The sequence below is a fragment of the Cucurbita pepo genome, chromosome LG09, assembly GCF_002806865.2.
Source record: "Cucurbita pepo subsp. pepo cultivar mu-cu-16 chromosome LG09, ASM280686v2, whole genome shotgun sequence".
Classification (NCBI taxonomy): Eukaryota; Viridiplantae; Streptophyta; class Magnoliopsida; order Cucurbitales; family Cucurbitaceae; genus Cucurbita; species Cucurbita pepo.
Window position 1 is genome coordinate 1,151,089 of NC_036646.1, and position 26,441 is coordinate 1,177,529.

The 26,441-nt window shown below is 39.0% G+C and overlaps 4 protein-coding genes and 3 non-coding genes across 7 annotated transcripts in view; 4 read left to right on the plus strand and 3 right to left on the minus strand.

Moving 5' to 3' along the window:
- The first annotated feature begins 97 nt into the window (after positions 1 to 97).
- LOC111802798 lies at positions 98 to 259 on the plus strand. The gene has a single exon (XR_002816332.1). It is a non-coding gene; the product is annotated as a U1 spliceosomal RNA (small nuclear RNA).
- A 1,468-nt stretch (positions 260 to 1,727) lies between these two features.
- On the plus strand, positions 1,728 to 1,889 carry LOC111802786. The gene has a single exon (XR_002816320.1). It is a non-coding gene; the product is annotated as a U1 spliceosomal RNA (small nuclear RNA).
- A 770-nt stretch (positions 1,890 to 2,659) lies between these two features.
- LOC111802797 lies at positions 2,660 to 2,821 on the plus strand. Its single transcript, XR_002816331.1, has one exon. It is a non-coding gene; the product is annotated as a U1 spliceosomal RNA (small nuclear RNA).
- Positions 2,822 to 6,755: 3,934 nt separating this feature from the next.
- Positions 6,756 to 12,473, plus strand: LOC111801935 (protein argonaute 7-like). The gene is made up of 6 exons (XM_023686175.1): positions 6,756 to 6,994; positions 7,129 to 7,259; positions 7,396 to 7,470; positions 9,080 to 9,461; positions 9,631 to 10,849; positions 10,941 to 12,473. The coding sequence occupies exons 2-6, from the start codon at positions 7,146 to 7,148 to the stop codon at positions 12,400 to 12,402; spliced, it is 3,252 nt and encodes a 1,083-aa protein (XP_023541943.1). The 5' UTR covers positions 6,756 to 6,994; positions 7,129 to 7,145; the 3' UTR covers positions 12,403 to 12,473.
- A 2,765-nt stretch (positions 12,474 to 15,238) lies between these two features.
- LOC111801531 lies at positions 15,239 to 17,093 on the minus strand. Its single transcript, XM_023685553.1, has 2 exons — positions 15,699 to 17,093; positions 15,239 to 15,625 (listed from the first exon to the last, which is right to left on the minus strand). Exons 1-2 carry the CDS (start codon positions 16,750 to 16,752, stop codon positions 15,465 to 15,467), a joined length of 1,215 nt encoding a protein of 404 aa, XP_023541321.1. The 5' UTR covers positions 16,753 to 17,093; the 3' UTR covers positions 15,239 to 15,464.
- A 590-nt stretch (positions 17,094 to 17,683) lies between these two features.
- On the minus strand, positions 17,684 to 21,950 carry LOC111801904 (probable protein S-acyltransferase 22). Its single transcript, XM_023686130.1, has 9 exons — positions 21,458 to 21,950; positions 21,269 to 21,382; positions 20,833 to 21,177; positions 20,692 to 20,760; positions 20,530 to 20,601; positions 19,667 to 19,795; positions 19,506 to 19,586; positions 18,962 to 19,150; positions 17,684 to 18,826 (listed from the first exon to the last, which is right to left on the minus strand). Exons 1-9 carry the CDS (start codon positions 21,497 to 21,499, stop codon positions 18,047 to 18,049), a joined length of 1,821 nt encoding a protein of 606 aa, XP_023541898.1. The 5' UTR covers positions 21,500 to 21,950; the 3' UTR covers positions 17,684 to 18,046.
- Positions 21,951 to 25,673: 3,723 nt separating this feature from the next.
- The window catches only part of LOC111801905 (probable WRKY transcription factor 4), a 4,491-nt gene continuing 3,723 nt past the window's right edge, over positions 25,674 to 26,441 (minus strand). Inside the window, exon 4 of the mRNA XM_023686131.1 lies at positions 25,674 to 26,086. Coding sequence (XP_023541899.1) covers positions 25,876 to 26,086 — 211 coding nt within the window. The 3' untranslated portion in view covers positions 25,674 to 25,875. The remainder of the gene's footprint in view (positions 26,087 to 26,441) is intronic.

The window sequence follows — 26,441 nt, forward strand, 5'->3', positions numbered from 1 at the left end:
CATTTTCTGCTGCACTAAATTTGTCCCACATCGGAAACGCGGAAATGGGAAGAGGTTAGATGCAGTATATAAAGGAAGGGACTAGGGCCGTTGAAACATACTTACCTGGATGGGGTCAATGGGCGATCAGTAAGGCTCATGGCTTAGGTTGGTGACCTCCGTTGCACTCGGGAGGGGTGCCCGTCTAAGGTCTGCCCAAAGTGGCAGAGCCTACATCATAATTTGTGGTAGTGGGGGCCTGCGTTCGCGCGGCCCCTCCCCAATTCCAGTGGAAGAATTTTAATTCCATGAGTTATACCGTGTATGTAATATTAACCGAGTATTATATATTTATAGCTAAATTTATTATATAATACAGCCAAATAATTGAGGTACGATAATCTTACCCAAAAATGTCGTTGAGTTCGTTTGAAGTCTACGATTATTGGTCAAAATACAGAAAAAATAATAATAATAATAAATAAAAAGAAAAGAAAAGAAAACAGTAAAATCCAAAAGCTTTTTATTTGTTAAATAAATCATATTATATAGATTAATTTACTAATATGTAAAATAAACTGGTAAGTTCTTAACAATTTTAAAAGTTCTTAACAATTTTAAAATTTTCTAAAATTTACATATACTGGTAAGTTCTTAACAATTTTAAATTTTTTTAAAATTTTCTAATATATGAAGAGACAAGCATGAGTCGCACGTTTAAACTTTTTTTTAGATGACGGATCTTCGGAGGAGACAAGCATGAGAGTCATATATCTAATGATCACGTGCATAACAAAATGTCGTAAAGTCGATGAGTTTAAACAAAATGTCGATGAGTTTAAACAAAATGTCGTAAAGTCGATGAGTTTAAACTTTTTTTTAGATTTAATAGAAAAGTCAAATGTAGTCGATTTTAGAGAAGATTTAATAGAAAAAGTCATCGTTTTTAATAATAATTTTACCATTATAGTTGGAAGGGCACCAATAACAAAAAAAAAAAAAAATACAAACCATGAATCTGGACTAAAAAGATGTATAAAAATTTATGTTGTGACAAAAAAATATATTTAATATTATCTTATAGTCAATTTAATGCCTTAGACTCTAATTGGTCATCTCACTATCTTATTCTATAAACTATAAATATAATAATCTCACATAAAGATAAACCAAATTATATAAACACATATTAGTGAAAGAGGTACTAATTACTCTTTCAAAAAGAGACGATTACACGTAAACAATTCCATTACACTTAAAGAAAAATAATAATAGATAGTCATAATATAATTATTTAAATCAAAAATTGGATTTTTCAAAGAAAATAATTATATTTAATGTATCATTATTACTAGCATTATACTTCTTCAGATAGTAAAAAAAAAAAGTTTAAATATATTCTCTATATGCTGGTAAAATTTACCTTCCACCTTATGGTTGACCGTTAGGTTCAAATCTCATTTTGTTCAAGTAGATATTTAGTATTATTTATAATTCTGTAAATTTTTAATATTTTAGTTATAATTAAGTATTATCACACAATTTTTAACGGAACCACTATTTATGTAAAGCTATTTTTGTTTTTCCTTTAAATAAATGTAGCTGAAAATGTATATGGATTCAAACCTTCGGCCCATGAAAAAGTTCAAAAGCCCATAAGCTACACTAAATTTGTCCCACATCGAAAACACAGAGGTGGAAAGAGGTTAGATGCAGTATATAAAGAAAGGAACTAGGGCCGTTGAAACATACTTACCTGGACGGGGTCAATGGGCGATCAGTAAGGCCCATGGCCTAGGTTGGTGGCCTCCATTGCACTTAGGAGGGGTGCCCGTCTAAGGTCTGCCCAAAGTGGCGGAGCCTACGTCATAATTTGTGGTAGTGGGGGCCTGCGTTCGCGCGGCCCCTCCAACACTAGTTTTACGTTTACTCCAATCACGGACGTACAATACAAATGATTTATAGTGTTTAATTTTCACATAATTATTTTAACCTTTGATTAATCAATATCTACATTTTCTATATCGACCTTTAATCTTAAACTAAANGTTTTTTTTTTTTTTTTTTTTTTTAATTATGTAAGTAAGCAAAATTAGAATTAACTTACATTATCAAAATAATGGACACTAATAATATAATTATTTAAAAATAAAATAATTTTATTTAATGTATCATTATTTACACTCGACAAACACTAGATATTTAGTACTTTTTTACAATTTTGTCAAAATATAACATTTTATTTTTAATTAAATATGAACCCATAATTTTGAAATCAATAATCTTTAAATTTTAAATTATCAAATTTAAAATCTGTTAAATAGAAAATATTAGTTTGAATTTCGAATTAGAAAATGTAAAGAATTATTAGGAGGACAAATAGGATATTTTAAAATTATTAAAGAAATATGTTTTAGTCATTTAGCTATTATTGCAAAATCATAAACTAATGGACATTTAACAAAACCACTGTTTATTTAGCTATTTTTGTTGTTTTTCCTTTATTTTAAATAAACGTAGCTGAAAATGTCTCTAGATTCAACATCGGCCCATCATAAAGAAAAAGTCCAAGAGTCCATTTTCACTTAGAAGCTACACTAAATTTGTCCCACATCGAAAACACGGAGATGGGAAGAGATTAGATGCAGTATATAAAGGAAGGAACTAGTGCCGTTGAAACATACTTACCTGGACGGGGTCAATGGGCGATCAGCAAGGCTCATGGCCTAGGTTGGTGACCTCCATTGCACTCGGGAGGGGTGCCCGTCTAAGGTCTGCCCAAAGTGGCAGAGCCTACGTCATAATTTGTGGCAGTGGGGGCCTGCGTTCGCGCGGCCCCTCTAAGATCAGTCTAAGAATGTGTTCGGCTTCTCGTGCTTTATATGAAAATAAATTCTTATTATCTATCTTTATTCTTTGAATACATTAATAAATGTGTTCGCGCGCTTTTTCTTGTTTTTAACATCTGCTCCCGTGAATTGAGGGAAGTGAATATTTTGAGTTTTAGTCAACCACCATCCGAACGCAAATTATAGGTTACGGGTTAGTTATTCATCGTCTTCTACTGAGTGAGGTTGCATACGATTCATGCCGGTTTCTTACAGAATCTGCGGAAGGTTTGAGATTCTACTCCCTCCTTGACCATTTTTGTTCATCAGTTACTCTGTTTGATCGTTTTTCCTTATTTTCATTTGCTGTTTTTCATCACGGAAGTGCATTTCTGTTCTTGGACTTGAAAATGCCCTAGGTTTGAACTCCGGGAGTGTACTCTGCTGGAGTTCGATGTATTATATTTTTTCTTTCGATTGCGAATTGCAAGTAGCGCGCATTTGATTGTTCGTTGGACTAGTAAATTTGCGGAGCAAACCGGTCTCGTGTTTGCAACTGCGGAAAAAGTATACACCGATACTCGTGGATATCTTTTTTGGTCCTCTGAAACTTGAGTGTTTTTGTTCATAGGCAAGGTAATATTCTTGCTTGCTTTTCTGCAATCGGCGCTTATTATTTAGCGTACCGTTGCCGAGGCTTTAAATTCTACTTCTGCGGCAATGGTAGTCTCTGCACTTCTGACGTCTGTGGGAATAAATTCTGCAATATTCTATACGGAGGAAACAACCGGCTTACCAAGCTTGGTTGCGTTAGGAAAAACTAAACAGAAAGTGGTTTCAACCTAGAAAGATCAATACCCTCTGCTAATTGCAACTTTCAGGTAATCAAGAATTTATTCAGGCAGTTGTTTTACTATTCCATTGTATGGTGGGATTTGAGACTGAGAGGGACATTTTCTGAATTCAGTTTTATCAACAACAAATTTCTTCATCGATATTCTCCTTGAAGAATTATGGAATTATGGAATTTGTACAGTAGAAACTAAGAAGGACGAAGAAATGACTAGGAAAGCAAGAGCTCATTTAGTGTATTACTTGGTTGGTTGTGTGATTGATTGAATCCCATCTCTTTTTTTCTTTTATGTGTACTATTCCCCCTTTTACCAGCTTTTTTTGGAGAAAAGAATGTGGAAGTGAGACCAGCGGTAGGCATCGGTTTGCATTTTTCTTTTGGAATTGAGGGTCTGTTTTGTGTGATATGGTGTCTGTGTTCTTATTAACTGCCTTCTTTTTGGGTATCAATAATATCTCCATTCTGCAATAAATAAAGGATCAACGGTTGTATTTTGGAAGGAATGGTCCATCTTTGAAAACAAACCTATTATCTTAGCTTCTTTAATGCGTGCTTGAGTTTGATAGCCTGTTTCATTAGTTTGCCATCTTAGTTTGTGCAATTCCTGCTTCTGCTGGGAGAGGCATCAATGACAGTGTTAAGTAGTTGTTTATCGAGTATCACCCCCTTCAACTTATCTCTCTCATTCAGTTGGACAAATGAACCAAGGTGTGGAACAATTGGAGAGAGGAGCGAGTGCCAGCGAGGACGCTGAACTTCGAAAGGGGTGGATTGTGAGATCCCACGTCAATTGGAGAGTGGAACAAAACATTCTTTATAAGGATGTGGAAAACTCTCCCTAACAGGCGTGTTTTAAAAACTTTGAGGGAAAGCTCAAAAAGAAAACCCCAAAGAGGACAATACTGTTAGCGGTGGGCTTGAGCTATTACCTTATGAGCCGTTTGTTACACCCTTCCTCTTCTTTTCTCACACGCAGAAAGAAACTTGGATCAGGAAAACCAGGTTGTTGCTTGTCTACATGTGTTATGTTGGAATTGCATATGAAAGCTGGCTGTGTGGTGCACTTAACATGCTATTATGGTTACCTAGTAATGTTGTGTTTCTGGTTTCTTTCTCTTTGTTTCCGGTTGTTTAAGTAGTTTGGGGTTGTTTTCTGCCTGTTTAAGAAGATTGATAACTGGCTTTCAGAGCTGCTTGATGGTAGTTTCGTTGGCAAAAGGGGAAATGTCCTTTACGGTTGTGTAACACGCTCCCTTCTTTGGAGTCTTTAGATGAGAAAGGACAATATGAAATCTCATATCGACTGGAGAGGAGAACGAAACATTTCTTATAAGGGTGTGGAAATCTCTCCTTAGTATACCGTTTTAAAACCGTGAGACTGGTAACGCTACGTAACTGGCCAAAACGGACAATATATGTCTATCTCCTTTTTTTTTTTTTGGCTTTTGATGCAACACAGTGCCTCTTGGCGGTGCACAAATCATACTAAATTCCTTTGTAGTTTCAGCCTTCTAATGATTATTAACAAATGGAAGGCTCTTCTTAGCTCCCCGACTTTCCATGATGAGTCAATATTATTCTACACCAAAAAAAATCATCGAAACTCTCAACCCCTATAGTCCAATGTTTGAATATTAGAATAGGCAAATAAATTATTCATGGAGATACTGTTTACAATGTACATTTAATTGGAATTCCAAACAGTGGTATTAGAATACTATTGCAGAGTAGTGCATTATTGAAGCATCCTCTGTAGCTCCGTAATTAACTATTAAGAGTAGGGCAACGTGAAGGAAGCAAAGGCTTAAATTTGCTATGTTTGTTCTTATGGAGTCTTGTCTACTAAACAGTACCCAACAACTGATTCCCTCTCGTTTTTTTAATTCANTTTTTTTTTTTTTTTTGAGCTATTTCTGAATGCATGGACAGAAAGTATAATAGACGAGCCAGCTCAAGTCATTCATGAGGGCCACAGTGTTTTGACTGTTCACATATCATTATTTTTTATTCCTTTTCGTAGGTCTAAAACATCATTATTGCTAACTCCACCATTAATGGCTTCTACTTCTGTCTTCTTTTGGCCCGGGGGGTCACAGTGAAAAACACAATCAAATCCATTGCTTGGTACTAATTAACTGGGCTGTCCTTTGGTTAGAATCTAGATTTTATGGCCTATCTACCTATTCTTTTATCACTACAATGTATTCATAGGACTAATGTATCTTACTTTTGCTGGTTGGTCTTCTCAGTTCCAGTTTTAGTTCCATACTAGGCCGTGATCAACGAGAACTCATCTCTTTTGTTGAAGCGGATAACTGCCGAAAGCATCTCAATAAATCGCCCCTTTCATTTTGGGGTGACAGAGAGATCGTACCATTTAAGTTTTTTTTTTTTCCATTTCGATGTCCTACCCGACCTCTATCTTTTTCCTTATGTATCTATGACTTCGACTCAGGTTCGGTTCTATCCATTCAAAATCCACCAAGAAAAATGTAANAAAAAAAAAAAAAAAAAAAAAAAACTCTATCTCCCTCTCTTTGGGTAAGAGTAAAAGCCTGCAAGCTTAAGGGTTCCTCTCCAGATTTTAGAACTAGATCAGGGAGAGGTTTCCACACTTTTATAAGCAATGTTTCATTCTCCTCTCCAATCGACATGGGATCTCATGGTCCACCATCCTTGGGGTCGTAGCGTCCTCGCTAGCACACCGACTCTGATACTATTTGTAATAGTTCAAACATACCGCTAGTAGATATTGTCCTTTTCGGACTTTTTCTTCAAGACTTCCTCTCAAGGTTTTAAAATGTGTCTACTAAGAAAAAGTTTTCACACCTTTGTAAGAAATATTTCGTTCTCCTCTCCAACCGACGTGGCATCTGATAATGTAAGTTTCTACATTCATCAAAACTATTTCTCCACATCATTTCAACGTGTGAGATTCTGATCTTTTCTTCATTCTCCAAGTCATTGACTCCTTATTTTTAGATAAATATTACTTCTCCAAGGGCAAAGAAAAAACAATCATTTGGAAGACACAAACCTCGTTGGTAAATTAGTTTGCTCGTTTTCCAATGCAGAATATTTAGATTGAAACCCCAACAAAACAGATACATCCAAGTAGTCAATTAGGTGTAGCCATTAAGAATGTTTCTGAATAAGAGAGGCGTATTGCCTGTTGAACGATATGAATAAGTTGAGTTGAGCCTCATGATCTTGATCAGCAGCAGCAGCACTTGTATTATTTTTCCCAAAGATTATGAGAACCAGTTCAGGTGTGTTCAACTTTGGTCCATTCATGAGACCACCTCCTTCCACTTGAAGTTATCATAAGCTACAGGTAAATTCTTCTGTATCAGCAACAATAATCATTATGTGTTCTTAAATTGATCATTACCCCCACAAAAGAAGAACTTAAGGTGCATTTTTCCTGTGATTTGATTGACTTAGACTTGTAATGACTTTCCTTGTCAGGTGAAGCAAAGCCTAAAATGTTGGCTGATCCGACCGAAAGCCAAGAAAAATGGGGATTAAATTGCTGTTATCATTGTCGCCATAGTTGGAACATCCTTTATTCTGCGTTTCTAATACTTAAAAAACCGAAGGTAACATGCATCACACCATGTGGCATCGAGCCCTGTTCTTATTCTTTTTAAAGTGATTCAGGCTTGGTTCATGTATTATTATTATGGCTAACCACTCAGCTTCTACTTTCCTGTGTGTATTGTCATTTGTCTTAAGGACTGTTTGGTGGATGATAATCCAAATCACAAACTATGGTTAGATACTCAGGAGCAAATTGAATGTCAAAATCAGGTACCCTTCACCCTTGTCTTGTCCTTTGATTATACATATTCTGTTGCCTTTCACTTGTTTCCCACTGTTTCATACTGCTACAAATGGACCCACAAAACTTCCAATTTTGGCTAAACGAATTCCACTCATTTTTGTCTTTTCCAGATAATTATTGGTTAATCTTGTCCACACAGATGAAAAATGAGTATAATTTATACAAAATTTGAATTAACTTGTCTNATTTTTTTTTTTTTTTTTTTTTTTTTAATGAAAGATTCATTTGAAATTTTATAGAGTTTAAGGATATAATTAAAATTTTCAATTCATGTATCGTCACGTTTATTAATAGCCTCAATTTAAGGTTGGTTTCAAATTAACCTTTACTTTGAAGTTCATTTTCCCTCTTAAAATTTAATTGTATTATATTGAGATGAAAAATACATTTCTTTTTTTCTTTTAGACAAAATTGAAGAATATTTCTCTCTCTTTCATGATAGAAATGAAGACATGATAGTTCATACAAAATGAAAAAGACAAAAATTATCGGCCAATATCTATAATTGTGGGTCATATTTGCTCTCTAAGTTACAATTATAAAGATTTTGAGTACAAATCATTTCATTAAAAAAGAGTGAAGTACAAACTCTTATTAAGGTATAATGAATTGACCCAACAATGTATCAAAGTTGCCCTCAAAAGTTATTATACCATTAATAAANAAAAAAAAAAAAAAAAAAAAAAAAAAAAAAAAAATCAAACAAGTTTATTACGGGTTCAAATTTAAAATTTATTGGAAAGATTCAAACTTTTAAATATATGGTTAATTATACAGGTAACCGTCTAAGTCTACCGTTAGTAGATATTGTCTTTTTTGAGCTTTTAATCTAGGTTTTTAAAACACGCCGGCTAGAGAAAGGTTTGCACACCCTTATAAAACATTCTCCTCCACAACATTGATGTGGGATCTCACAATCTACCTCCATTTGGGGCTCAATGTTCTCGTTGGCACTCGTTCCCTTCTTCAATTGATGAGAGACCCCCCAATCCACCACTATTCGGGGCCCAACATCTTTGCTGGTACACTGCCTCGTGTCCATCTCTTTGAAGCTTAACTTTCTCACTAGCACATCGTCCGGTGTCTAACTCTGATACAGAAGAACAACATCAATATAGGTGTAGTATTAAAGAAAGGTACCTTTTTCATTATTTTATTCCAAAGAGATCCTAACTTTTGGTTTACTAGATCATGAAAACAAACAATTCCCATAGCTCATGAGTAGGGGTAGAGAGATAGAGATACCAAGTCCATCCCAATCCCATGCGTCCAAGTTTCCAACTTTACACCATAACCTATACCCCACCCTCCACCCTTTTCCTTTCCAGATATACAAACCAGCATAAAACCTCCATCAGGCCCAGACATATTGAACCTTAAGGAACTAAACCCTTCTCTCTCTCTCTCTCTTTCTGCAACAGCAACTACAGTCCCAGCAGTGACTGAGATACCTTTCAGTGCATATAAAGAAATAAAAAACACAAGCCTCTTTCTCTCTCACTGTTGTATTTCAGCACTGCTCTTTCTCATTCTTGCGCATGAAACCATCTCACTCTTAATCGCATCATGGAACAGTCAGAACACCCTAATGCTACCAGCAAATGCAACAACAAAACTGGGAGTTTCAAACCCAGGATTAACCCTCGTCACCACCACCACCACCACCACCACCACCACCATGTTCATCACCAATATCAGCATCACCAGCTATGGCAGTACTCAAATCAATATGCCTTTTGTAACCAAAACCACTTCCAAACATGCTATCCTCTTATTCTTCCCCTTCCCCTTCCTCTTCCTCCTCCTATTCCTCTGCAGCTCGCTCTAGCTCCTCCGCTTCCTCCTAATAGAGCCACTAGACCAAAACCCCACTCGCAGAAGCCTTCCTGCAAGCTCAATAACCCTCCTCTTGCAGCCACCGCTGATACCCATGTCCCAATATTAAAGATTTCCCCAGGTAAAGCTCTATGGAAACCCTTGGTTTTTTCTTTTTTCTTCTCTGTTTTCCATGATTATGGAAACCCTTGGCTTCTGCATTTCCACAGTTCTTGAACTGGGTGGGGATTGTAACCATTCTGACATTTTTTTCTTATGTTTTTGTTCCTTGAACACGTGCATTCATTCAGCTTCAAAAGGGCTTCGACTGAAAAGCAGTTTACCACATAAAGGAGGAAATGGAAAGGTGAGTGAAAGTAAACCAGAGGTATTAGTGGCTGCGAGTAGACCAGATTCTGGAGGTGTAGAAGGGCCTGTTATTCCTCTTTTAGCAAACCATTTCTTAGTCAAATTTGACCCTTCTCAACGAATTTACCATTACAATGTAGAAATCTCTCCAAACCCTTCAAAAGAAGTTGCCAGAATGATCAAACAAAAGCTTGTAGAGGAGAACTCGGATTTGCTCTCTGGGGCCTCTCCTGCCTATGATGGCCGCAAGAATCTTTACAGCCCAATTGAGTTTGTACAAGATAGGCTTGAGTTCTATGTCAGCCTTCCAATTCCCTCCAGCAAAATGAAAGTTCCTGGAGGAGAGATTAAACATAAACAAGAATTCAAACTCTTCAGGATAAGTATTAAACTTGTCTCGAAATTTGATGGGAGGGAACTGAATAGATACTTAACTAATGAAGGAGATGATTGGATTCCAATTCCTCAGGATTATCTTCATGCTTTAGATGTTGTAATGAGGGAAGGTCCAAATAAGAAATGCATCACAGTGGGAAGATCTCTGTATTCAAGTTCAGCATGGGGAGCCAAAGAAATTGGGGGAGGTGTTGTTGGTTTGAGAGGCTTTTTCCAAAGCCTTAGACCCACTCAGCAAGGCTTGGCTATGAATGTAGATTGCTCTGTCACTGCCTTCCATGAAAGTATTGGAGTTATTCCTTATTTGCAGAAGCGTCTTGATTGTCTTAGAGACCTTACTCAAAGGAAGACAAGAGGCCTAAACATTGAAGAAAGGAGAGAAGTGGAGAAGGCTTTGAAGCATATCAGAGTTTTTGTTTGTCATAGAGAGAGTGTTCAAAGATATAGAGTTTATGGCCTAACAGATGAAACTACTGAGGGTCTCTGGTTTGCTGATAGGAATGGGAAGAATCTAAGATTGGTGGGGTACTTCAAAGATCATTACAACTATGATATTCAATACAGGAATTTGCCTTGTTTGCAGATTAGTAGGAGTAAGCCATGTTATCTTCCTATGGAGCTTTGTATGATTTGTGAAGGACAGAAGTTTCTTGGGAAGCTTTCGGACGAACAGACCGCACGAATGCTTAAGATGGGCTGCCAGAGGCCAAAGGAAAGGAAAGCTAATATAGATGGTGTCATGCAAGGTCCTCTTGGGCCAAACAGGTTAATTTTGAAGCTCCTCAGAGAATTTGCTATGGAATGTTATTTGATTTTCATATTCACTTTCTGATATAACGTTTTCTTTGGCTGACAGTGGCATCCATGGAAGAGAATTCAGCCTCAAAGTTTCAAGGGAAATGACCAAATTAAATGGAAGAGTTCTTCAACCTCCCAAGCTAAAGCTTGGCGATGGTGGCCAAATTCGTGATCTTATTCCCTCCCGTCCCGACCGCCAGTGGAACCTCGTCGATTGTCACGTTTTCGAGGGAACAAGAATTGAGAGATGGGGATTAATAAGTTTCAGCAGTAGCCCAGATCAGAGATTGAGCATTCCAAGATTCATTAACCAGCTCTCTAGAAGATGTGAACAATTAGGCATATTTCTCAACAGTAAAACAATCGTCCCTCCTCAATTTGAACCAACACAAGTGCTTAACAGTGTCTCACTGTTAGAATCTACGCTTAAGATGATCCATGGAGCTGCATCTAACAATCTTCAGCTCTTGATCTGTGTGATGGAACGAAAACACAAAGGCTACGCAGATTTGAAACGCATTGCCGAGACGAGCATTGGCGTTGTAAGTCAATGCTGTCTCTATCCAAATCTTGCCAAGTTAAGCTCCCAATTTTTGGCTAACTTGGCTCTTAAGATTAACGCCAAGGTTGGTGGTTGCACTGTTGCTTTATACAATTCATTACCTTCCCAAGTACCTCGCCTGCTTCAAACCGACAAGCCTGTGATCTTCATGGGCGCCGATGTAACTCATCCCCATCCCTTGGATGATTTTAGCCCCTCCGTAGCTGCTGTAGTTGGTAGCATGAATTGGCCAGCAGCAAACAAGTATGCCTCAAGAATGAGATCACAAACACACAGACAAGAAATTATTGTCGATCTTGGCGCAATGGTCGAAGAGCTGCTCGAGGAATTTTATCAAGAACTGAACGAACTACCACGGCGAATCATATTTTTCAGAGATGGTGTGAGTGAAACACAGTTCTACAAAGTTCTACAAGAGGAATTGCAGGCTATTAAAACAGCCTGCTCTAGATTCCACAATTACAAGCCTCCTATAACTTTTGCTGTGGTTCAGAAGAGGCATCACACTAGATTGTTCCCATTCAAAATCGATCCTTCATCAAATCAAAGTGAGGTTCTTGATGAAAATATTCCTCCCGGGACAGTTGTCGATACTGTAATTACGCACCCGAAGGAGTTCGATTTCTATCTCTGCAGCCATTGGGGCGTTAAAGGAACAAGTAGGCCTACACATTACCATGTACTCTGTGATGAGAACCACTTCACTTCTGATGAACTACAAAAGCTAGTTTACAACTTATGCTACACTTATAACAGGTGCACCAAGCCTGTTTCACTAGTTCCTCCAGCATATTATGCTCATCTAGCTGCTTATCGAGGCAGACTCTACCTCGAACGATCAGATTATTCCATGGCTCATACTCGAGGCGTTAACACCGTCTCTCGAGCTGCCCCTCCAAAAACAATGCCTCTACCCAAACTTAGTGAAAATGTTAAGAAACTCATGTTTTATTGTTGATTTTTGTTGTAGTTTCCATCAAAGTATGATTAAATCACAAGTTCTTCACTTCATAAATTATTGTCCTATTATTATGAGGGGCTCCATCAGGTTTAGAGTAAAAAGAAGAGAAAAACATAAACTTTTTAGAAGATGATATCATATTCATTAAAGCAATAAAGTGTTGTTACAGATGTGCAGAAGCTCCCCAAGGCTTTGGACGATCCAAATTGTCCAAACTGACCCCAGAAAAAGTCCAAAACCTCTTACACTGACAGAGCAGCAGAAAGCTCCCAAAGCAAAAGACAGAAGGTAAAGAGAGAAGGGCAGTTTGGGGAAAAGAGAGGCATGAAAATATGAATAAAGAAGTTAAATGTAGCTGACAGTACAGACTCATGCAAAGCAATGCAATCCCGAAGAACAAAAAGCAGCAGAGAAAGAAAGAAGTGAAGTGTTCTGACTTTTGGAGTTCCCATTTTGTCTTGGAAGGAAAGTAATATAACAATTTTCTTTTTTTGTTCTTTAATTTAATTTTATTTAATTTTATTTTATGTTATGTTATGGGGCTCTGTATGTATAGTTGCAGCTTTCCATCACCATTAAGGACCATTCGTCAGCTACACTTTCAAGTACCGCACGGCCTCTGAATCCGACGAGACACAAAGACTATAATTTATTGAGCCCTTTAGAGCTCATTGTGGGACCCTCCCCCAATTCATACCTCAAATTTTGGCAATAGATGTTGTCTATTTTGACCTAGGTATGTCTATCAGTCTCACAGTTTTAAAATGCATTTGTTATTAGAGAGATTTTCACACACTTGTAAGAAATGCTTCGTTCGCTCTCCAACTTATATGAGATCTCACTGTTAGACGAACACGACTCTCCACAATGGTATGATATTGTCCACTTTGAGCATAAGCTCTCGTGGCACTTCCATCATCCAACACTCACAATAACTCTATGGATATAATGTTTGACTTTGAATTAAGAGTTAGGGAACTCTCATTTATTAAATTCTATCATCCATGCTCGAAAATCTTTCGGCGTCTTGAGTAAGAATTTAGGAAGTCTTGAAATCAATTTATTATGGTATTTATTTATTTTAGCATAATTTAATATTTTAAATTATAGATACACTAAAAAAAAATAATATTTTTCATAAATTTCGTTATAGGTGTAGATAACATGGCGTTGAAAGGTGTGCAGAAGAAGAGTAAGAGTAGGTTGTCTTCTTCAACCCGCTCGCTAAGAGGTCCTTCCCCCAACTAACAGTCAAAATTTCTTGGAGCTCAGGTGAGGTTAAAAAGGGCAATCATGTCAACTCAAAACACGATATCGCAAAATCAAAATCAAAATCAAAATCAAAATCAGAAACAGAAACGAAAATCGAGGGGAATTTAGGTTAATAGTAGGAGTGAATGTAATAATATTACGTAACAAGATTCGTTAGTGTCGGTTGGAACCTTATTCTGAAGGAGGCTTCAAATGCATCAGGCAGCAGCATAGGCATCAGCGTCAGCATGAGCATCGCGCCAACGGGCTATCCATTTCCGACGTGACGTTTTCTTTTGTTGTGGCATAACATTGCGTCGGTTTTCAAGGAAGAGTCACGTTCTTCATTCAGACCTATCCAATCGACGCTTCGTCCTTTTCCTCTGCCTCTGCCTCTGCCTCTGCTCTTCTCTGCTCTGTGTTTGCCCCTTGATTTGATCGGACACACCTCTCTCTCTCTCTCATCTAACGCTCTCCCTCGCGTTTCCTCCGAATCTCACACATCATCGCATCGCAATTCGCGCATCTCTTCCCACTTTCGTCTCATCTCCCTCTGTCAGATTTGGATCCACGCGCGCTCTTCTTCCTTTTCGTCTCTCTTCTTCTCGCAATGTACAGAGACTACGAGCCATGTATTTCGTCGTTCGTCGGCTTCGTTTTTTCTTATTTGGGACTCTGAATTGTGGGCTTTAGACCTAAAGCCCAAAACTAAATGGGCTTTCTTTCGTCGTTGATCTGCTTCGTTTTTTCTTATTTGGGCCTTCGAACTTTGGGCTTTTGACCTGAAGCCCAAAAGTAAATGATGGATCGATAATAGTTGGGGTCGATAATAACTGGGCTACTACTCTTTTGACTACTAATTGGGCTCAAGTTAACTGGACTACTACTGGGCTCAATTAAGTGGGTTACTATTTAACTGGCTACTAATTGGGCTCAACTTAACTGGGCTAGTACTTGGGCTCAACTTAACGGGGCTAGTATCTGGGCTTACTTAACTGGGCTAGGAATTGGGCCCAAATTAAATGGGCTACTATTTAACTGGCTACTAATTGGGCTCAACTTAACTGGGCTAGTACTTGGGCTCAAGTTAACTGGCCTACTATCTGGGCTCAATTAACTGAGCTAAGATTTGGGGTCAAATTAAATGGGCTACTATTTGGGCTGAAGTTAACTGGGCTACGTTTTCGGCTCAAATTAAGTGGGCTACCGTTTGGGCTGAAGTTAACTGGGCTACTCTTTGGGCTCAAATTAAGTAGGTTACTATGGGGGCTCAAGTAACTTGCTATTAATAGGGCTCAAGTTAACTGACTATTAATAGTTTTTCTTATTTGGGCCTTTGAATTGTGGGCTTTTTACCTGAAGCCCAAAAGTAAATAGCTGGCGGCAGATCATGACACAACCCTTTTAACCGGGCCTGGCCCATGTTTGATGTGGATTAGAAGCCCAGATAATCCTATTAGGTAAGGGAATGGACCCACACAATCGGTATTGTTTAGGAGGATGTCCAAAAATAAGCAAAGAAATAGTGTTGCTGGAGAAGGCTATTAGAATTTGATATAAAATGGTTACACAAGATAAATAATTAAATTTAAAAAATAGCTATATAGATATTTAGTATTGATAAGGTTTCTAAATTATTGCCACTGAATCATAACTCACATCACATCACATCACATCGTTCAGAAATGGCAAAGCAAAAATGGGAAAGAAGAAGCGCTCTAAAGGCAATGGAAGAGGAAAGTTGGATGCCGGACCTCATATGTTGTTGTAATGTCGATGCCTGCCGGCTGCCGCTCATGTTTCAAGCACTAACAATGGTGTCCAAAATGAACAATACCCCAAATTTGGCCAAAATCCCACATCGCCTTCCCCAACTTCATGCATTTTTTCAAATCATTTCCAGCCACGTTTGAACAACAACAAAGAATTTGGTCGCCATTGTTTCTCGTATCCATGTTTTTGGTATCATCTACAAACAGATATCCATGTTCAATCCATCAATCAATCTATGAAACTATTATCCAATTCGAATGAAAGAATACCAATTGATCCATCCAAAACAGAATCGTCTGATATCACCATACTTGAAGATCTGCAGCTGAAGTAAAAAACTGCATTCATCATAGAATCAGTAAGCACAACAAATGAATACATAACCACCAAAAGAGGGCCTTCCCAAATCCTCGAAGACCCATCTCCATAGCTCAGTATCTTAACCCTATGCTCAAACAATCCCTCCACAAACACAGTCCCAATTGTGGATCCCAGAAATATCAAAAGCCCCACTTGAGTTTGACCCCTAATAAGAACACACGACCTAAGCAATGCCCCTGGCCCTGCAACATCTTCCAATACACAGATAACAATCCCAATGTTGCAGATGATGACAGCATTAGCAAATATAACAGAGAACACAAGCCCCCCAATCATAGCAACAGATATAATAAGATCAGGCGAAAACCCCAATGCATAAAAAGTACTGCAAACAGCACCAAGCAGAACCAAGAACGTTGTAAGACACCCAACAATCGCAAGACACACAGAAACATATGTCGTGACAAGACGATTCCATATATTACGAACTAAAGCAAGGAACAGGCCTGCTTCGAACCTTCTTTTGGCGTATGTACAATCCACCGTATGAACAACAGCAGCTTTTGATAACAAAGAAAAGGTAACGAACAAAGGAAAGCACACTGCAGAGGAAAGAATCGACTCGGCAAATCTCTGGCATGAATGTTCGATCATGGGCATCAATGGGAGCCCACTGGACCTGGCTATTAATACCAATCGGATAGTCAGCATCTTGACAGTCGACTCATCGACTAACACATTGGATAAAAAGACGGCGGAAACAGGGCAAATAAGCAAAATGGCAATAACCACAAACGCAGTAGAATTGTAGCGGAGAATCCGAACCGTTTCCCTCAAGATCTCCAACGCGCTCATCGTATGGAATTGATTGTCAGGTTCGATCCCGGAGTCAGAGGGTTTTGTTGACGCCACGGTCAGCAAACGCAAATCGTGGCATTCCTCGTCCGTCGGAGGAGTATCCCGATGGATTCCGGGAAAATCGACGGAAGAAGAGAATTCCATTTCCAGTTTCCAGACCCTAAATCCGGTGGCGCTAAAACAACAGAACCACCAGAAAGGGAAAGAACCCCATCGGAAAAAGCAGCGGCAATGGGCGGCGAATGGAAATTCAGAAGGATCAGATCTGGGGAGGTGAGAAAAAGAGATTAATTCAGAGAGAAAGAGAAGATTTCGGAGGGAAGAAGAAGAAGAAGAAGAAGAAGAAGAAGAAATGGAGGAGGGGAAGGGCGTGGTGTGGCTATGGAGAGGGAAAATGGCTATTTCGGAGGGGATTTTGGGATCCAGACGTCAAATTCCGCGACCTTTCTTTAATCTGTCATCTGTGTTGCCTCTCTTTCGGGGACAGTCCTCTTCACAAGACATGCCTCCGCCTCAAACAACATTTATTCAAATTATTATTTCTTTTTTATTTTTTTAAATTGAATTATTAAACTTTTAAATATCAGAATCAATGCTTGCTTGTTGCTTGCAATTTGATTTTTCCTCTGCCATCTTCCTCTACACTAAAGTTTATATATATATATATATATGACAAGATGAGATGCGATATTGCATTGAGAGACCTTGACCCCAAGTAGAGGCAAGGTCGAGCCAAGTGACTTGGCCTAGTGTAGAGGCGAGTCGGTTGTGTCGTAGATGATTGAACATGCACGCAGGCTGCTTGTGTGGTCAAATAAGCTTAGATTCTGCACAAACAATGCTTGATTGGCCTAAGGCCTGATGAAGCAACAAAGGCAGAGGGAAAAATATATGGGGCTTGATTCCCCTTAAAGCCGGTTGTGAGCGTGTCAAGATCACGACGCCGCACGGTTAAAAAAGTTGAACCACCCTGGAACTTCCCTAGTTGTTTTGTAGTGGACATGTTTGTATAAACTTGTCCAATAACCGACAAATGTAAACATACAAAGACGATGTTTAGTTTAGCCATTCCTTGAAGAGACTGTTGGAGGTGTCCATAGTTAATCAAATACGTCACCAATGATAAACAAGAATCCAATGGTTGGAACTAACACAACTTCAACAAAAGCAATCCAAGGAATTGGTTTATATCAAACAAAGCAAATCCGGGAATTGCAAGCAATAAACTAACAAATTCAAGTGTCGAGATCGGCATCGGCTAGCTCGAGTTTTACGTTTTCCTATGTCTTCTGCGATGCCTTGATTCTGTGACTACATTTTCACTTTACAGAATAGGTTGTTTGATTGGTGGTGCTCGAATTCCTTGGCTGGAGAATCAAAGAATTATCGACTTTGCACCACATCGATATCGACACGAACATGTTCGGTAAGCTCATAATCAGGTATGTCTCATGTTAATCTGGTTAGAACATGATGCTTGCAGTTGGGCAATCCTCTCTTCCTGTTCCGAACCATACAAGAGGTTGTTCCAGCTTGTCGGTCTTTGAACAATCCTCGAAGGAACTCGGTCGCTGTCCTCTCCGCCCGAAGCTTCATATCCATCACTAGTCGACCTCGACAATGGAAGTCCCTTTTGAGCAGCAGCTACATTAGCTGCTAATACACCAGTGACTCTCTTAGACTCTTCAGCTCCTGAGGAGGATATTCTGAACGGATGGATGTCAGGCGACCCCAAACTGCTCTCTGGAGACGACGCAGCCATGGTCGAGCTCGACATTGCTCGGCTTGTTTGGAAAGCACTGCGTGCTTCAAGCTGAAGAGGACCAAGGCTAGTTGATGTGCCAGAGAAACCTTTTTCAACAGCTTTTCCTGGAACATTTGTTAAGTGTTGCATAGGTAGATCAGATGGAAGTCGCACACGTTTATTCCCTCGCCTTCTATTATTTTCGAGTCGTGAAACGATTCGGCGACCACTACTGCCAAAACTGCTATCTGGTTCACGTTCAAAAGGTGTTGCTGATCTAACCACAGGCTGCAGAATTTTGGACTTCTTCCTTGCCTCTGCTGCAGCCTTTGAAACCTCATCACCATTTAGTCTTGCCAGAGTCCATGGACTGATCCTCACAGCAGCAGGGTTCTTTTTCTTGGTTGCTTCTTCGCTGACCGTCCTCTTTCCTAGCGAACTAACAGACCCCGTCTCCGGTGGAATCACATCAAACTGAAACACGAAAACAAAACGCATATTGTCTTTCATAGTTAGACACGTTCGTTCTCCTAAAACGCGTCTGCTAAAGAGCGGTTTCCACACCCTTATAAACAATGTTTCGAGAAAAGAATTTTCTAGTTAAATTACCTGATCCTCGAGAAACAAGCGCGGGGGAGTACACCATGCACCTCGGTGGAAAGTCGAGAACGAGCTTGCGCTGCTTAGTCCAGTTAATGAGCTGACAACAGACATTTGAGGACTTTGTTGGCCACCACCTCCCTGTTGTTCTTGCTCTTGCTCCCTTAGAGCTATGATATAATCATATGTTGTAATTCCCTGTTTCAAAATGTAGTTATGTAAGCAATTTATCCCAAATAATGACATCCATTACGTATTGTCATCAGCTTCATGGTTTTAAACGTATCTACTAGGAAGAGGTTTCCACACACTTATAAAAAATGTTTCGTTCCCCTCTCCAATCAATGTGGGATCTCACGATCCACCCCCTTCGGGGCCAATGTCCTCACTAATAGATATTGTGACAGCCCAAGCTCACCGCTAGCAGATATTGTCCTCTTTGGGCTTTCCTTTTAAAACGCGTATGCTAGGGAGAGGTTTCCACACGCTTATAAAGAATGCTTCGTTCCCTTCTCCCCGATGTGAGATCTCACAAAAATACGGCTATACTTGCCTTCTTTATGAGAAGGATGTGGAAAAAGAAGAGTTGAGCCAGTGGCAATGTTGCTATCATAGCCAAGATGGTACAAACCGCCTGAAAACGAAGGGATCAGTTTAGATTGTTGCTCAAGTTTAGCCAAATACAGAAGCCAGGGAATGGTCAGAGCCACTTACCACTACAATAATGAAAGGTGCCAAAGAAAAACTGCTACCCAACTTGGAGGAGATTTCCACAGAGAACCGTTTCTTCTCGACAAAACAGCAGATGAGCACAAAGATTCCACTCGACCATTGTACAATAAGCTGCAATCTCAAGCCCAAGGTGCACAAACCATGTATAAACCTGTCAATAACTAATTGAAAAGAAACTGAGATGAAATTAAATCCCTACTCTGGTTGGATGTTCTTGAGGTGCTGTGGGATTACAGCATATGATTGGTAACAAGAAATTGTTATATCTATCTATGGCTGAGAGGCATACCTCTTCCAAAGCTCATCATATCATCAAAGGGCCGAGGTTTTTGTGAGATCCCACATTGCACGGAGAAAGGAACGAGACATTCCTTATAAGGGTATAAAAACCTCTTCCTAATAGACGCGTTTTAAAATCGTGAGGCTGACGGCGATACAATGGGTGTTACAAATGGTTTCAGAGCTAGACACTGGGCGGTGTGCCAGTGAGAAGGCTAGACCACTAAAGGGGTGGGGATTGTGAGATCCCACGTCAGTTGGAGAGGGGAACGAAATATTTCTTATAAGCGTGCGGAAACCTCTTCCTAGTATACGCGTTTTAAAACCATGAGGCTGATGACGATATGTAACGGGCCAAAGTAGCGGTGGACTTAGGCTGGTACAAATGGTATGAGAGCCAGACATCCCAGCGAGGACGTTCCTTATAAGAACTCACAACATTCCTTATAAGGGTGTGGAAAACTCTCCCTAGTAGACGCGTTTTAAAAGTCGTGAGACTAACGACGATACGAAATGGGTAAAAGCGGACAGTTACAAAGGTAAAAAGAGAGGAGGATTGAACTTACCAAGAGGAGGGAGGTAACCATGAGGGTGAAAAATTGTCGATAGTTCCTTCTGCCAATACAGTTGTTAAGCCACTACAGAACCACAAGTAAACAAATTGTAAGAACAATCTGTGTCACTTGATTGAGTAAGGAAAGGAGGTAAAAATTCAGACATTTTGTTACCCTGCAGTGGTGATCAAACCGATCAACGCACTTATCACAAACTCTGCAGTGCTTGCTATACTTGAAAACCTGAACAACAACATAGCTTAGATCACTTAAACAATCCACTTGAAAATACAGCTCTTTCAACAGTTAAATCACCTCAACTTCACACAAACTGCAGTAAAACATGCCATCTTCACTCATGTTTTGGTCGGACGGTTCCTCGTTCGAACCCGAACAATTGCATACATATGCACAAGGGAAGCACACCAACGAAAGACACGACAGCTTCTTTGATGCAGGGCTGTCCTTTGAATTTGCATCTTTATCCACAGAAGCAGCAGCATTGGGATCATGCGTGGATTCGCCACCGAGTTTAGAACTTTTTTGCTGAGAACACTTCCCTTCATCAGGAACATCGACATACTTCTTGGATTTGAACACTCCCGTGTCTGCCGGGTCAGCTACCGCACACCAGATATATAGACCAAACACACATGTAATCTAGATCAAAAAGAACAGAACATGGATTGAAACATCAAATATCATACACAAATGACTAAATGAGGGATAGATCTGAGTGGTGATGGCTTACAAGAGGAGTATATAGTCCAATCATAACATACTGAAAAATCTTGTTCCCAACAAAAGGAGCAAAAAAGACATAAAAAGCAAACCCCAGAGCTAGAAACACAGAAACTGCAACAACCTTAAACAAGAATCACAGAATGAATTAGTTGCATAATAGAACGCAAAAAGAAAAGGGTGAGGGGAAAATAGAAACCTGGAGAGGATGGTAAGGAAGCTGCCATCCATGCTTCCTCATTGGAGACACCCAGAAGAAGAACACGAAGAACACGAAGAAGAAGAACAGGATGGGCTTCAGATTACGAACCCCTTTCCCACAGAAACTACAAAGATTTGCTAGTGAAGTTTAGTCATATTTGGGATTCGAACCCGTGAAGAAGGAGAGAAGAGAAGGGTGGGTTTTGGTTTTAAAGCCTATAATTGCATCGAAACCTCCCTTTTACTTTGGTTTCAGGCGTTACCCTTTTTCCCTGGGCAAATCATGTGTCACTGAAGACAAAGAGAAGCCACTGCTATTTACAATGAAACGGCAGCTCAATAACCCAATTTCCCTTTAAACATCTCTTCAAATCAGATCAACAAAGCAAACAATTACTCCTTTCACTATTTTGAAGCCACTTCGACAAAACATTAAATGTTCTTCATCTTTTCCTTTTAGAATCTGTCCTTTTGTATTGAATTGGTTAGTTGGTACCTACAAATCGATTCCATCAACAATTCCATTCTGTTCTTTCTTTCTTTTAAGCCTTTGCCACTTCATTACACCATTTTTTTTGGCAAAATCGTATCTGGGTGATGAAAATCTAAGTCAAGAACTTGATGAACAACTGAGATTAACCAACAAAATTTGAACTTTAATGAATCCCAAACCGAGAGAATGACATTACAATAAAGGAAACGTGAGATGTGGGTCAATGACTGTGGATTGTAGTGTTGTTTAGTGAATAATTTTAGCCCTTTTTTTTTTTCCTTTAAGAAAAGCAAAGTTTTGGAAATGAAATTTGGCATTTTGTTGTCAGTCATTGGGCTCCATGTCAATCAGATCTCATCGCATCAACCGTTCAATTTTTCAAACATTCATTTCAACGCCCATGATCATGGAATGCACGTAGTCATCATGGAGCCTGTCCGCAGACAACCAATACTCTTGAACGTAAATTTGAAAATAATTAAAAAATAGAAAAAAAGAAAAAACAAGAATGTAAAACGCAGCGTTTTGACAGAGTAGATCAATGCATTAAATTCTTCTTGGAGGACTCACTGTCGTTCCTCGATAGGGTTTTCCGTATATATGCACTTTTCTAGCACGCTTTCCCAGCCGAATCAATTTGTGAAAATAGCGTTGACCCAAGAAGCCCTCTCAGCCGTCGATCTTCTTGATCGTGCTTCATCATCCCATCGGACCGTTGTGGTTCGTCTTCAACGTGTTTCAAAAGTTGTGTGCTGCCGTACTGGATTACATTGACGCATATAGCAGAGCAGAATATGCTTTTTAATTCTTAATTTTTAATTCTTTTGTTTAAATTTAAGTAAGAAAGCCATTGATATGAATAATAATAATAATAATTAAAAAAAATCTAATTGTAATTATACATTTCAATGATTAATAAAACAATATTCAACTACATATTTTAAAGCTAAATTCGACTAAAAAAAAATTAATAACGCATCACTTTTCGTATTTTATTTTTAAAAAAACAAGCAATAATATTTTATTTTGTAACGAGACCTGGGTTTTAAGAACTTCTCTCAAGGCTTTAAAAAGCGTCCGATAGGAGAAGTTTTACACACTCTTATAAATGGTGATTTGTTCTTCTCCCCGACCAACGTGGGACATCACATATTTAGTCAAATTGACGTAAGAATATGAATTTAAATTAATTTTGAAAGTACGAGAATATTTATATTAATATTTATTTTTCAAATATAATATAGAATACAGTAAGAAAAAGTTGGATGTGTAACGTATAAAAACAAAAAGTAATAAGACTTTTTTGAAAAAATAAATATTAAATTTATCCTATTAAGTTGAATTCCTTATATATATATATATATATATATATATATATATTTTTTTTGTTGTAGGTATAATATAAGTTGGATTAGTTGAAGTGATGGGGATGGTAATAAATTGTTTTTAAGGGGCTAAACTGAAATTAAGGATAAAATAAAGGATTAAAATATAAAATGTAATAATTGGAATAATTAAATAGAAATAAAATGGGGGGAGAGGGTGTCTAAAAGAATGTGCATTTAGGAGGGGAAATTAAGAGTGGCGTTTAGCGTTTGGAAGAGATTCGGGAACAAAATTAAGAGGGAAATTGAAGAAAGAATCATTGGAGGGAAAGAGAAAGTCAAAGAGGATCAGATGGGTAATAATTAAATAATTGCTTGCTTGAATGGGGAGCAAACTAAAAAGTGTCCGCCAAATATTATAATATCAAAGACTTCAGTGGCAAAATTGTAAGATTCTTAAAATATATCCACTTTTTTCTTCTCATTTCAATCCAAATTTTGCAGAAAGTTTTGGATTTTCAAGGCTAAAAGGGTTAACAGTACCCTTCTGTTTCAAGGACTTCTTTGGTTGATTTTTCCCAATTAGATTTTTATTTTTTATTTTATATTTATAACTTACCCGAGCGGACTGTTAGCCGATATTGTGAGATCTCACATCGGTTGGAGGGGAAATGAAACATTTATTATATGAGTGTGTAAACTTCTCCATGCTAGATGTGTTTTGAAACTGACGGTGATAGAGCCAAAGCAGACAATATCCACGGTACTGCCATAGTAATTTTCAAAATATACATCAAAATTGGAGGGGAAAAGTTTCTACCCCTTATGAATGGTGGTTTGTTCTCCTCCCCAACCATGTGGGACATCACAATCCACCCCCTTCAGGTCCAGCGTTCTCGCTGACACTTTTTTCTTCCTCCAATCGATGTGGGACCGCCCTTAAATCCACCCCCTTTAGGTTTTCCTTCCTCCAATCGATGTGGGACAGCCCCCAAATCCACCCCTTTGGGGCCAGCGTCCTTACTGGCACACCGCCTCATGTCTACTCTACGAAATGTGGGACCGCCCCTAAATCCACCCCCTTTGGGTTTTCCTTCCTCCAATCGATGTGGGACCACCCCCAAATCCACCCTTTTGGGGCCCAGCGTCCTTACGAGCATACCGCCTCATGTCTACCCTCCTTCGGAGAACAGCGAGAAGGCTGGCACATCGTCCGGTGTCTGGCTCTGATACCATTTGTAACGACCCAGATCCACCGCTAGCAGATATTGTCCTCTTTGGGCTTTCTCTTTCGAGCTTCCCCTCAATGCTTTAAAACGCGTCTCCTAGGGAAAGGTTTCCACACCCTTATGAATGGTGGTTTGTTCTCTTCCCCAACCAATGTGGGACATCACACAACCTAAAAAACTTGAACTAACCCAACTCAAACATTTTATGATAGGGTTGAGTTAGGATCATTATTTAACCCGAGTTTATTGAATTGAAAAGATTTACAGTCTGAACAATTAAACTAGGTCTAAAAAATGTTTACCCAATTTAACCCTTGAACATTTTCAGTGGTAAAGACTTGACACGTTCATAATACAAATGCGACCGTGGTTAAGATGATAGCGGGGGACAAAGCAAATTAAAGGGTGAGGGGACACATTTTGAGTGTTATAAATGATGGAAACTATAAAGAGAAAAGGGTGGGTGTATTTCATTATGTAACTTGTGGACAAGCATGTGAAGCTTTTATTACATCCATGGGGCCTCCCACCACTTCTCCTTTCTTCTTTTTACTGAGTCCCATATCAACTCTTACCATCAGTAGCTCATGAGTAAAAAAAAAACAACTGATCTGTAAAGTGGAATATTTACTTGCATTTGTTTTTACCTTTGTTACCATCCACAGCTGAGGAGTTACTGGAGGGCCTGTCTGCTTTCGCAACATTAACAACAGATCCCTTCCTACATATCAAAATGTTAACTGTCAGTTAGATTCTCCTATGTCGGATAAGTCAACCGAATACACGAGCGTTCAACAAATTTCATAGTTGACGTGTGCGTCTCCGGACCACATCTGAAAATCATACAACAAAGTTGAGCTTGTTCATGTCGATCGTGCCATTTCATCTCAGCCGATGTGGATAACAAGTAGATTCTTTCTAGAGTTGCATTCACAGACGATCCCTCTAACCAGATTTGAGTCTGGTAGCAGTCCAAGCCCACCACTAACATATATTGTACTCTTTGGGTTTTCCCTTGAAGGGCTTCCCCTCAAAGTTTTAAAACGCGTATGCTAATAAGAGATTTTCACACCCTTATAAAGAATGTTCCGTTCTCCTCCCTAACTGATGTGAGATCTCACGAGTACAGACATAAAGCAAACGGTAGCTCGACCCAAAAGGGAAGAGATCACAATCATAAGTAAATAATATAGAATCATTTATGTGTATTCTCATTTACAAAAGAATGCAACAGTAAAATTTGATACAATATGTTTAATTTCCTTTCAACTCTATATTAACAAGTGGACAAAATGGTATATCTTGATTTAAAGTATGGCTTAGGAAGTGGGGAATATAGAACAAACAGACTGTGTTATTTGTTCTTTATTTAACGGTAGAAGTCTTTCTCAGTACCTATATTTTGTGATTTTAGGCGAGGAACGTTACTGTTGGCTGTGCCGTGGCTGCTGATTTTACCAGCTGGAACGTCGTGATTGTGTTTGCCCTCATACGTCGTTATCACAGCTTTCTGGTCTGTTGAAGCTCTCTCGACGTGTTTACGAACATTGCATCCGAGTGTCGTGCATTTATAATAGCTCCTGCAATGGAATGAAGATCACTTGATAGAATTACCCCAAGACAATCAACAGCATCTCAAGCACACATCGTTATTAGCCCCCAGCCGTAATAGCCCAAGCTCACCGCTAGCAGATATTGTCCTCTTTGAGTTTTCCCTTCCGAGCTTCCCCTCAAGGTTTTTAAAACACGTCCGTTATAGGGAGGTTTCCACACCCTAATAAAGAATGTTTCATTCTCCTCCCCAACCGATGTGGAATCTCACATCCGTTAGAGGGAGGTTTCCACACCCTAATAAAGAATGTTTCATTCTCCTCCCCAACCGATGTGGAATCTCACAATCCTCCACCTCCCCCCCCCCCCCCCCCCCCCCCCCCC

Coding starts and splice junctions, on each gene's coding strand:
- LOC111801935 (XM_023686175.1), top strand. CDS start 7,146: ATGTTGGCTGATCCGACCGAAAGCCAAGAAAAATGGGGATTAAATTGC. Junction 7,471..9,079: donor AAATTGAATGTCAAAATCAG/GTACCCTTCACC, acceptor ATCATGGAACAG/TCAGAACACCCTAATGCTAC. Junction 10,850..10,940: donor GGTCCTCTTGGGCCAAACAG/GTTAATTTTGAA, acceptor TTTGGCTGACAG/TGGCATCCATGGAAGAGAAT.
- LOC111801531 (XM_023685553.1), bottom strand. CDS start 16,752: ATGGAATTCTCTTCTTCCGTCGATTTTCCCGGAATCCATCGGGATACT. Junction 15,626..15,698: donor TGTTTTGGATGGATCAATTG/GTATTCTTTCAT, acceptor ATCTGTTTGTAG/ATGATACCAAAAACATGGAT.
- LOC111801904 (XM_023686130.1), bottom strand. CDS start 21,499: ATGAGGAAGCATGGATGGCAGCTTCCTTACCATCCTCTCCAG. Junction 19,587..19,666: donor CACCTTTCATTATTGTAGTG/GTAAGTGGCTCT, acceptor CTTCGTTTTCAG/GCGGTTTGTACCATCTTGGC. Junction 18,827..18,961: donor GCTTGTTTCTCGAGGATCAG/GTAATTTAACTA, acceptor TTCGTGTTTCAG/TTTGATGTGATTCCACCGGA.